The 12,367-nt window shown below is 37.3% G+C and overlaps 1 protein-coding gene across 1 annotated transcript in view; it reads right to left on the reverse strand.

The window, feature by feature from the left end:
* PDS5A (PDS5 cohesin associated factor A) overlaps positions 1–12,367 on the reverse strand; it is a 140,467-nt gene that overhangs the window by 11,443 nt on the left and 116,657 nt on the right. The window contains exons 27-31 of the mRNA XM_047090487.1: positions 10,554–10,686; positions 9,811–9,930; positions 5,017–5,079; positions 4,125–4,270; positions 2,470–2,578 (exon numbers count right to left, since the gene is read on the reverse strand). Of these exons, the coding sequence (XP_046946443.1) occupies positions 2,470–2,578; positions 4,125–4,270; positions 5,017–5,079; positions 9,811–9,930; positions 10,554–10,686 (571 nt within the window). The remainder of the gene's footprint in view (positions 1–2,469; positions 2,579–4,124; positions 4,271–5,016; positions 5,080–9,810; positions 9,931–10,553; positions 10,687–12,367) is intronic.

Raw genomic sequence — 12,367 nt, forward strand, 5'->3', positions numbered from 1 at the left:
AAAGAGGAATACCGGCAGCATCGCCTGCCTGAATCCATGGGATGAGTCTTGCTTCTTTTAACTACCTCCCTTACTCATCTTTCATATTATAATTTGATTTGCCTCTCAGAGTAAATAACAGGAGAAAATGTCCTGATTTGTTGACATGCATAGTTTGCTGGATAATTTTTATATACATAATAAATTGGTTTATGCATTAATTTCTTTAAAAAATTGGGTTAGCAAGAAACACTCTCTTAGATCTTTATCTTCTTTTAGTATACCAACAAGATAGTTTTTTGAGACTACAAGACTTTTGACTCAGACCCCCCGGAAAGAAATAACATCAACTTATGGGAGATCTGACTGGTAGGTGATTAAGTTTTGTCAAAATACAAGCCCTGTGTGTTCAAGGTGACAGCAAGTTTGTTAAAACATTCTTTGGAAGTGTGAAAAAGTTAAAATAAGGGTTTGGAACAATATAGCATCATAGATTAATTAGAAAGTAACATTTTGGCTTCTCAAAAATTAGAATTTAAATGTTGTTTACTGTTTCTATTTTTAAAAAATGTTTATTAAAAAATTTTTTTAAGATTTATTTTGAGAGATAGAAAGAAAGAGAGAGACAGAGACAGAGAGAGAGAGAAGGGGCAGAGAAAGGGAGAGAGACAATCCCAAGCAGGCTCTGCACTGCCAGTGTGGAGCCTGATGTGGGGCTTGAACTCATGAACTGTGAGATCATGAACTGAGCTGAAATCAAGAGTTGGATGCTTAACTGATAGGGCACCCAGGCGCCCCTAAATGTTCATTTATTTTTGAGAGCACACATGCTCATGCAAGTGGGAGAGGGGCAGAGGATCTGAAGCGGGCTCTGTGGTGACAAGAGAGAGCTTGACGCGAGCTTGAACCCGTGAACCATGAGATCATGACCTGAGCGGAAGTTGGACATTTAACCAACTGAGCCACCCAGGCAACCCTATCTTTTTCCATTATAAAGTATAATCGACATATAACATCAATTTGTATCTTACACAGAATTTGATGTTGGGGCGCCTGGGTGATTCATTGCTTAAGTGTTCAACTTCAGCTCAGGTCATGATCTCACAGTTCGTGAGTTCGAGCTCTGTGTCGGGTTCTGCGCTGGCATCTCAGAGCCTGCTTCAGATTCTGTCTCCCTCTCTCTCTCTGCTCCTTCCCCACTTGTGCCCTCTCTCCTTCTCTCAAAAATAAATAAATAAACTTAAAAATAAATATTTATTCCTATACCACCTCTTAATACACATGGTAAGTATGTTTAAATGGATGTCTGTGGCAATATGCACTTTTGCATGTAAGTCTCAAGACTGTTTAATTCTAACAAGAACTCCACAATACTTAAGTCTGTTGGCTTCTGAATTCCAAGAGTTCTGACAGTGAGAGGCTCCCTGTTATCTGAATCTACTGAAAAACTGAAGTTCTGATAATAAATAGGAAGAGGTTGAATAGTGACTGATCTAAAAATGCATCCTCATCTATTCAGCTTGAGTGGGATAGTTCACTTATTGTGGAATAACTGTACAGCCCTGTATTTTATGTACCTGAGAGGGATTCCTAAAACATTTGAAGAATACTCTGTGTGTGTGTGTGTGTGTGTGTGTGTGATGTGTGTATGGTGGGCAATAAAAAGTAAATGTGTGAAGAATATGATTCTGTGGGAAAACAAACAATAGTATTTCCATGCCACTCCTACTGAGGTAAGTTATCAATTTCACTCTACAGTTTAAATGGAAGCCCAGAGAAGTCAAGCAATCTGCCTAAGTAAACACACAGCTAGTGAGTGGCAGAGCCAGGTCTGATTTTCCTACCAATGTTTCTCTCCTGCTACAACTGTTAAGAAAATTAGGTGCCTGGGGCGCCTGGGTGGCTCAGTCGGTTGAGCGTCCGACTTCAGCCCAGGGCATGATCTCACAGTCTGTGAGTTCAAGCCCCGCATTGGACTCTGTGCTGATGGCTCAGAGCCTGGAGCCTGCTTCCGATTCTGTGTCTCCCTCTCTCTCTGCCCCTTCCCTGCTCATGCTCTGTTTTTCTCTGTCTCCAAAATAAATAAAAACATTAAGAAAAAAAAAAAAAAAAAGAAAATTAGGTGCCCTAATTATAAGGTCAACAATGAAGAATGCAGCTGTTAATAATGTACACGCTCGTCACAGGAGCCAACAAACTCTTGAAAGTAAGATCTCAAAAACTCTCAATTCCTAGTCTTTCAAGTTTTGAGAGCAGAAGTGTGGGAGAAGGATACTGTTATGGGTGACCACATAAACTCTTGAAATAAGCGGATATAGGAAGACTCATTTTCTGGAGAGTGAAGCACAATAAATATAGCCAAGAGGTGGTATATAAAATGTAGAATATGTAGTATATATTAACTTGTCCAGTGTGGGTTTTTTAACCTCTACCATTAAACTGTAATAAGAATCTCTGGGAGAAATCCACTTGTTAAATTTTAAAATTTACCTTATTCTTTACCGGATCAATATTCTTTACAGGAGTGACAGAAATAATTCTCACAGGGTTCTCTTCATTTTCACTAACTCCAGTTTCTACTGCCTCTGAACTCTGTTCCCTGTTGAAGAAAAATAAACCAAAGCTTCTTTATTTCACCACTTGGACAGAAGGTTTACCCTCCCACTACAGCAATAAGGAAACAGAAGCTCAGTCAAGTGAAGCAACATTAGCAAAATTCAAATCTTCTGTGGTTACAGACTATTGGTCTATTATATGGTGTTATTGGTGCCATTTAACCTTACTAATGAAAGACACAAATGGCTGCCTAAAACCACCCGAAAGAAAGATTAGTTATCAAGAAATGAAATAACAAAACTATTCTAAGACTTTCTCTCGTGTGTGGGAAACCCTAAAACAAAACAAAAATACAGTGATAGATGAGTGTATAGTATAGTTGTTTCCAGTCTTTTTTTTTTTTTTTTCTTTTTAAGGTTTTATTTTTAAGTAGTCTCTACACCCACTGTGGAGCTGAAACTTACAAACCCGAAATCAAGGGTCAGTCAGGTGCCCCACTGGTCTGTGTTCTTAATGCTCTGCAAGGGAAGGAGGCTGGAAGAACAGGCCAGAGGGGAGGTATCTGGAGACCCACCATTTCTGTAAACCACAGATGTTCCATGTTAATTTACTTTATATTTCGGGGTTCTACTGCTAAAAATGTGTTTAAAACAATACCAACTGAGTTTATACTTAAAATTTCAGGAGTAAGAATCAAATCTTTAAAAGCTTCAATTTCTAGTGTTTTTAAGAGTAGAGTCTGGTGGAAATTCTTATGTAGTAGCTAACATGGTAAAAATGTGACATGTTAAAATAAGCATGGAATATTCTTAGTCCTTAGAAATGTCATAACAATGTTATCTTAACCCATGCTATATTAATTTGAATTAAAAATTAAAAAGCATAAAAATTCAATTTATTTAACGGTTATATATTCATAGTTTTCCTGTGTTTTCTTATATAAACATTTCCATATACATTAGTAATAATATATTAGAAATTCTTACATTTGTTCCATTTAACTTTTTTACACTTAGAATGTTATATGGTTTCACAAGGTAATAATACACTGAATTTCCATCATTAATTATACTGAAACTCAGTGCCATTATTTTATTTATTTAAAAAAAAAAATTTTTTTTTCAACGTTTATTTATTTTTGGGACAGAGAGAGACAGAGCATGAACGGGGGAGGGGCAGAGAGAGAGGGAGACACAGAATCGGAAACAGGCTCCAGGCTCTGAGCCATCAGCACAGAGCCCGACGCGGGGCTCGAACTCACAGACCGCGAGATCGTGACCTGCTGAAGTCGGATGCTTAACCAACTGCGCCTCCCAGGCGCCCCATTAGTGCCATTATTTTATACCCAAATGTTTCTTAAAGTCCATTTTTGTGATATAGTGCTTTAGGTAAAAATTAAAAGATCAACCAAGTATCAGAGCCTGGAGCCTGCTTCGGATTCTGTGTCTTCCTCTCTCTCTGCCCCTCCCCCACTCGTGCTCTGTCTCTCAAAAAATATATAAACGTTAAAAAAAAAAAAAAACAAACTTTTAAAAGATGAACCAATTAGTGAGTGATACTAACACAAACAACTGGAGAAAAAAACTTGCCTTGATCGGTTTCCGGTTGAAGGGTTCAGCTCTGAATTTACATTAATGTTGCTTCCAGTCTCAGCTCCGGTGCTTCTAACATATGGTTTTCTTCCTGTTGCTGATAAAGGCTTGTTTACTGCACCTAGTACTCCAGCAGGTTTTGGCTAAAAGTTACACATATGCATGTTATTTTATACCTTACTATAAGGAATTCATATAAATTTAGACACATGTAAAAGAAACTGTTTAGCTTAAGCCACGGAATTGTTGTTACTTTGGAAAGTTAAATCCTAAATTTATTAGAAATGATAATTTTGCAAAATTGGGTTTGTCTGAATACAAGTCACAAGCATTACTTCTACTTAAAAATAACCAGGCAATTAATTATTCCTTATTGCTCAATCAAAATGAAAAGTGCCCCTGAAACAATGCGAAGTACATAATAAATAAGACATAATAAAATATCTTACGAATAAACAATTAAATGTATATAGTAGTAGTTTAGGCACTGTTTTTCTCAAAAGTTAAATTTCTCTTGCTCTTTTATGTTAGGTGTCATGCTACTTTTATAGAATATTAATTGTCTAACTCATTAGTACTTTAAAATTATTTCTTTCAATCTTACATATCTAAATTTATTATGACACTTTTCAAGAAAATCTGCTTTGTGGATTCTAAGTAACTTGAAGCCTACTAAGTACTGATGAGAACACAAGGCCGTAATTCAAAAGGGTCATTTATGGCAGAAGAAAGCCTGAGAGTACAAATGCCTTAGATGCTATAATTCACAATATGATCCCTAAGAATCAGGAACATAAAAATCCATGGGATATTTAAAGGTTATTTCTAAGAATAGCAGAAGTAATATACCCATGCAATAAAGATTTCCAAATTATCTACTACATAATACCTTTCCTGTTAACAGAAGCACTCTGGTCTCTTCTGAAATATAACTCTTGTCATTACAGAAGTCCTATCAAAAAAAAAAAAAAATTAAAGTGAATATGTCTATTTTTACCGTCCAAATAAGACTTCTCAGGCATTGTGCCTTACAATAACAATTACATTTGGGCTAACATATATATATCAGTTGTTCAAATAAAGCATATTAGGGGCGCCTGGGTGGCGCAGTCGGTTAGGCGTCCGACTTCGGCCAGGTCACGATCTCTCGCGGTCCGGGAGTTTGAGCCCCGCGTCGGGCTCTGGGCTGATGGCTCCGAGCCTGGAGCCTGTTTCCGATTCTGTGTCTCCCTCTCTCTCTGCCCCTCCCCCGTTCATGCTCTGTCTCTCTGTGTCCCAAAAATAAATAAAAAACGTTGAAAAAAAAAAAAAACAAATAAAGCATATTAAATGAACTACATCATTAAGTCTAGCTTTAACTCAATGGCACATTAAGAACTAGCAAATATCAGAACTCAATTACTTAAATCATATTTTAAATAAAACACACTATTTTTTTTTTTTCATACAGTCCAGGGCAAACAAGGCTCCAGTTTATTAACTGAACTACTTTCTCTACTCTATTATAAAATCGACTTCTTTTGGGATCCCAAAACATCCAAAATGGTACAGAGCATATTTTAGGCACTTAATATTCACTAAAATCACTCCACCCTGGATCTCAAGAAAGTTACCCTCGTTGAAAAAAATCTGCCACTTGAATTAAAACTATTGTGTTTCTTGGGGCGCCTGGGTGGCTCAGTCGGTTAAGCATCTGACTTCGGCTTAGGTCATGATCTCATGGTCCGTGAGTTCGAGCCCCGCGTCGGGCTCTGTGCTGACAGCTCAGAGCCTGGAACCTGCTTCAGATTCTGTGTCTCCCTCTCTCTCTGACCCTCCCCCATTCATGATCTGTCTCGCTCTGTCTCAAAAATAAATAAAACATTAAAAAAAATTAAAAAAAAAACTACTATTGTGTTTCTTAGAACCATAAGACTGTCCAAATCACATAGGTATATATACTGTCAAAATATCATTCAGTGAATTGTCCACCTAATGTGGACACTGATGGACTCCTGAAAGTTTTATCTACACAGAACTTAAGAATCCTTTCATGCTTCTGTTAAATATCCTGGGGAACAGCGCACAAATAAACCACAATGATGTCACATAAGTAAAATGATTTACTATGACCAAGAAGTTCATTATTTAAAACATTTTTTTTCAAGTTTATTTATTTATTTTGAGAGAGAGTGAACATGAACTGGAGAGGGGCAGAGAGAGAGGAAGAGAGAATCAGAAGCAGGCTCTGTGTACTTCAGCACAGAACCCAATGTGCGGCTAGATCTCACAAACCATGAGATCATGACTTGAGCTGAAATTAAGAGTCTGCCACTCAACTGACTGAGACACTCAGGTGCCTTGAAGTCTATTAATTTGTTAAGTAATATCACTTAAAAATTATTTTTTCTTTTCTAAGTTTACCTTCATACTAGTGTCACAAGAAAGAACAGATGGCTTAAATGTGCCTATAATTTTTTTTTTAACCTTTATTTATTTTTGAGACCAAGAGAGACAGAGCATGAACGGGGGAGGGTCAGAGAGAGAGGGAGACACAGAATCTGAAGAAGGCTCCAGGCTCTGAGTGGTCAGCACAGAGCCCGACGCGGGGCTCGAACTCACGGACCGCGAGATCGTGACCTGAGCCGAAGTCGGCCGCTTCACTGACTGAGCCACCCAGGCGCCCCTTAAATGTGCCTATAAAGAAGTCACAATTTTGGCATGTGTTCCAGGCAAAGTTATTATCTTTTTTTCTTTCCTCCCTTCATTTTTTTCCCCCCACAAAGGCTTTTATGCAGCTACAAGAATCGTTACAAAGCCTAGGCACCAAAGTTCATTCACTTTATTCATGAAGATATACTATAGCCTCACTAGGCTCATGATCTTAATATGCCTAGTTTTCTAGTGTTTGAATTTATACCAGATTAAAAGCAACATATTAGAAAAGGAAATGAGAGGGGCGCCTGGGTGGCTCAGTTGGTTGAGCGTCCGACTTCAGCTCAGGTCATGATCTTGCAGTCTGTGAGTTCGAGCCCCACATCCAGCTCTGTGCTGACAGCCTGGAGCCTGCTTCTGATTCTGTGTCTCCCTCTCTCTCTGCCCCTCCCCTGCTCATACTCTATCAAAAAATGAATAAACATTAAAAAAAATTAAAAAAAAAAAAAAAGAAAAGGAAATGAGAAAAGCTGTTCACTGAAACCAGAAAAAACTAGTTCTTTTTAAGAAGGCTAAAAACACTAAGTTTCAGATATCAAAACAAAAACAACTAAAGTTAGGTATAGTGACAAACAGCAATTTAATTCTTTTTATTTTTTATTTTGTTTAAAGTTTATTTATTTTGAGAGAGAGAGAGATGGGGGTGGGGAGTGGGGATGGGAGGGGGAGAAGCAGAGAGAGAGAATCCCAAGCAGACCCCGCCCCACCAACCATGAGATCATGACCTGAGCCAAATCAGATATTCAACTGACTGAGCCACCCAGGAGTCCCTTTATGTTTTTTATTTAAAAAAAAAAAAAAAAGTTGGCTTGATCTCATGAAACACGAAATCATGACCTGAGCCAAAACCAAGACTTGGATGCTTAACCAGCTGAGCCACCCAGGTGCCCCATCTCTCTTTCTCTCTCTTTTTTTTTAATAAAGTAGGCTTCATGCCCAACGTGGGGCTTAAACCCATGACCCTGAGATCCAGAGTCCCCTGAGAGCCATAGTTGAAGGCTCTACTGAATGAGCCAGCCAGGTGCCACACAACAATTTAATCCTTGTTCATGGGATAGTTATTGTATGAAGATTATATCTGGGTACTATTCTTATCACGATAGCCTTAGGTCAACAATAAAGTAAATTTTTTTTTTTTCAACGTTTATTTATTTTTGGGACAGAGAGAGACAGAGCATGAACGGGGGAGGGGCAGAGAGAGAGGGAGACACAGAATCCGAAGCAGGCTCCAGGCTCTGAGCTGGCAGCACAGAGCCTGACGCGGCGCTCGAACTCACGGACCGCGAGATCGTGACCTGGCTGAAGTCGGACGCTTAACCGACTGCGCCACCCAGGCGCCCCAACAATAAAGTAAATTTAAATTCAAGAGCTCACATACGATTATTTTTTGAAATTTTATTTCATTATATCTTTAAATGTTTATTTTAGAGAGAGAGAGAGAGAGCGAGGAAGAGGGAGGGGCAGAGATAGAGGGGGACAGAAGATCTGAAGCTGGCCCTGCACTGACAGCAGACAGCTTGATGCGGGGTTTGAACTCACAAACTGTGAGATCATGATCTGAGCTTAACCAACTGGGCCACCCAGGCACCCCTTATATATGACTCTTTATAAAGACCAGTAAATTCAATTAGAGGGCAATAACTTTGCAATCTTTATTATTCCTAACAAAAACCAGGCACAGTAAATGCTGAATACTAAATCATTAAAGAAAATCTGTTTAAAATTTTTGGCAAAGTATGGCATTCAAAGTAGGAAGCTCCATTTCCTGGTATGTTCTTCTGTAAAATACTCTTAGGAACGGTATTACCCTGAATATTCTGAAGCATATCTTCAGGTTTGAAAATGCATAAACAATTTTTAAATGTCGTATTTTTTCCAATTAAAAATACTTAGGCTTCTGGGCGCACCTGGCTGGCTCAGTCAGTAGAGCATGCAACTCTTAATCTCAGGGTTCTGAGTTCAAGCCCCACAATAAGCATGGAGACTACTTAATTAAAAAAAAAAAAAAAAAGATTCTGTTTTTTAAACAAAGCACAGGAAAGTTAAAACTTCAAAATACTTCCTCAAAGGAGGAGGTAAATAGATAGAAGAGTTAAAAAAAAAGTTTTTAAATTCCGATTCAGAAAAACAAAGAGCTTTAGTTAGCTAGAAAATTTACTTACATGGAAAACTTAATTTGTTGATAGCAGAATAAATATACTGTGTATTAGTTATTACTACTATTTATTGAATGTTTACTATGTGACAAACTCTTAAAAACCTAGATGTAATATTAATAATCATATGTATTATCACCTGCATTTTAGACAGAAATTGAGGCTTAGAAGAGTTAACTTGTCTAAAGTGCCTCAAGTTAGAAGCAGTTGATTAGAATACAGGTTTATCATTTGCCAAGGCCAATTCCATTAATGCTAACATTTTATTTCATATACAGATGTATATAGATTTATAATGTCTCAAACATTTGGTTTATTCCTTATCTGATAAAATAGTTTTAATAAAGTGAGATTAAAATAATTTAAGATCTGAAAATTCCTCTTACATACTAGAAATATCCAGAAGGAATAGCTCACATAAGAATACTACCACTAAGCTTGATTTGCATTCTCCTACTCTGTAAGGTGAGAATGATACTTGTTCATTGGCTTTGGATGACAATCCCCCATTCCTTGATACAACTACAAAGAGGTATTTTTTATACTCTATACTCAAGACAATCCAGTATATGCCACTAGAGTTGATGGTAACTGAAATTTAAATCAGTTTAGTGTGGGGGTGCCTCAGTTAGTTAAGCATCTGACTTTGGCTCAGGTCATGATCCCACAGTTTTTGGGTTTGAGCCCCGTGTTGGGTTCTGTGCTGACAGCTCAGAGCCTGGAGCCTGCTTCAGATTCTGTTTCCCTCCTCTCTCTCTCTCAAAGATAAACAAACATTAAAAAAAAAAAAAAATCAGTTTAGTGTGGTAGAACAATGAGGAGAAAAAAATTACCTTTTCAGGTTGTGTAAAAAATTTCATTGGGAGGACTGGATCCTTTGGTGAGTCTGCATTGCACAAAGCACTTTTACTATTTATAACACACAGAGCCACATCACATACTGTATAAAGTTTCTAGGGAGGAAAAAAGAAACATCATATGTAACTTTCAGTAGTACAAAATAACCACAAGCACCAATTCTAGCCAATGTACAAAATGAAGCAAAAGAGGGATCTGTGGGTATTGTTTATTCCTTTAACATTTTACATTTGTGTCTGGCACTTCTTATGTAGCCTCCTGGTAAACAAACAAAAAAACCTTTACCTTAATTAACATGAAGTCCAAGTATGCATTCAAAACAAACAAACCTCCTGAAACCATTAGTATACTATATGTTAACTAACTTGGACTTAAATTAAAACAAAAAAACCCAAATAAACCAAACCAAACCAAAGGAAAAGGAATATCTACTTGTGTGTAACTTACTAAAAGGTTCATAAGATAGCAGAGTAGTAAGTTTTATTTTTATTCCCCTACTCTGTAGAAGTTTTAATGTCCTTCTTCAGGGTAATAAACATTCCTCAAATAATAGAACTCAACTGTAACAAAATACAATAAAACTGACCATAAATATATATTTTTATAAACATTCTGTAATCTAACATATATTATGTAATAAGAAAAAAAAATGGGACAAGGACCATCATATTTTTTCCTATAGTGATCTAAATACCCACTAGCCTAACACATATCTTACTTCATTTGTCTTGGATTCATCTGGAGACTGGGCATCTTTTGTTAACTTGATGTTCTCTGCCATCTTCTTCATAAAGGCATGGCTATTGTTTTCATTCTTTGTCATTAAAACTTCAAGCATGAACCATAGGCACCTAAATGATAAACATTTGCCTATTACAAGAGACTAAACGTAGGTGTTTTGTTTAATGGACTAAATATCTTATTGGGAAGGTCTGTTGTCTGAAAATAACAAAATAAACATAAAATATAAATAAACTAAACCATAAAACAAAACATTAAAAATGAAAACATAGCTTAAAATGAGAAAGTTTGACAGTTTCCTGAGGCATGTAAAGATTCATTCTACAGGTATTTGATAAGCATTTAGAGGACTTCACATGTGTCACTGCCCAGCAATGATGAGGAAAGCAGGGGACAGCAAAGTCTTCCCATTTTGACTGTTTACAAACTATGTAGGTCTAGGATTTGCATGTAATTCTGCTGTGACATGGCTGTGAATTGCATGTGCTATGAGGCTGATATGCACACTAACCAGGCATTCAGCTAAGCAGTCACATCTCAAACTATTTTTGCTGTTTTCCACTTGTTACTGTATATTCATTTAATACACAAAATATCTGAAGGGAACACCCAAATTTCTCAGTAAAAGTGAATCTCAAATCAGGATGAACATTAGAATCACTGGGAACCTAAATCGACATCTAGGGTAAGTTCTGTTTGCAGTAAGTTCCTAGGACGATTCTCAAGCAGCCAATGGACTTATTGCTTTACTGCATCAACAGGGGAGAAAACATATGATGATAATATATGCATACTTCTTTGCTTATATTCTATGTAAATGTTTTAAGAGACTACTTACAAGGGGAAAATTTAGCACTAGGTTAATGAGTTCACTTTTAGTAGTCCTGTTTTAAAAGAACTGTTAAACTGAGTCCTTTAAGGCTAAAATAAAAGGACACTAGACAGTAACTTAAAGCTGTAAGAAGAAATAAAGAACACTAGTAAACACAACACATAAGTAAATATAAAAGCCAGCATTACTGAACTTTCAACTTGTAACTCTTTTTTTATAGGATTTTATTTATTAAAAATTTTTTTTAATGTTTATTTTTGAGACAGAGAGAGAGAGAGAAAGAGGAAGAGACAGAGAGAGTGTGAGCAGGGGAGGAGCTGAGAGAGAGGGAGACACAGAATCCTAAGCAGGCTCCAGGCTCTGAGCTGTCAGCACAGAGCCTGACATGGGGCTCAAACCCACAAACCGTGAGATCATGACCTGAGCTGAAGTCAGATGCTTAACCGATGAACCTCCCAGGCACCCCTTTACATAAGACTTTAAAGGTATCAATGTATGACAGGAAGCCATCAAAATCCTTGAGGAGAAAGCAGGCAAAAACCTCTTTGATCTTGGCCGCGGCAACTTCTTACTCAACACACCTCCGGAGGCAAGGGAAACAAAAGCAAAAATGAACTACTGGGACCTCATCAAAATAAAAAAGCTGCACAGTGAAGGAAACAATCAGCAAAACAAAAGCAACCTACAGAATGGGAGAAGATATTTGCAAACAACATATCAGATAAAGTGTTAGCATCCAATATCTATAAAGAACTTCTCAAACTCAACACCCAAAAAACAAATAATCCAGTGAAGAAATGGGCAAAAGACATGAATAGATACTTCCAAAGAAGACATCTAGATGGCCAACTGGCACATGAAAAAATGCTAAACATCACTCATCATCAGGGAAATACAAATGAAAACCACAATGAGATACCACCTTACACCTATCAGAATGGCTAACATTAACAACTCAG

This window comes from Lynx rufus, unplaced genomic scaffold, assembly GCF_022079265.1.
Source record: "Lynx rufus isolate CCGP_SWC_20201006 ecotype Redwood Valley unplaced genomic scaffold, mLynRuf1.p SCAF_3, whole genome shotgun sequence".
Lineage (NCBI taxonomy): Eukaryota > Metazoa > Chordata > Mammalia > Carnivora > Felidae > Lynx > Lynx rufus.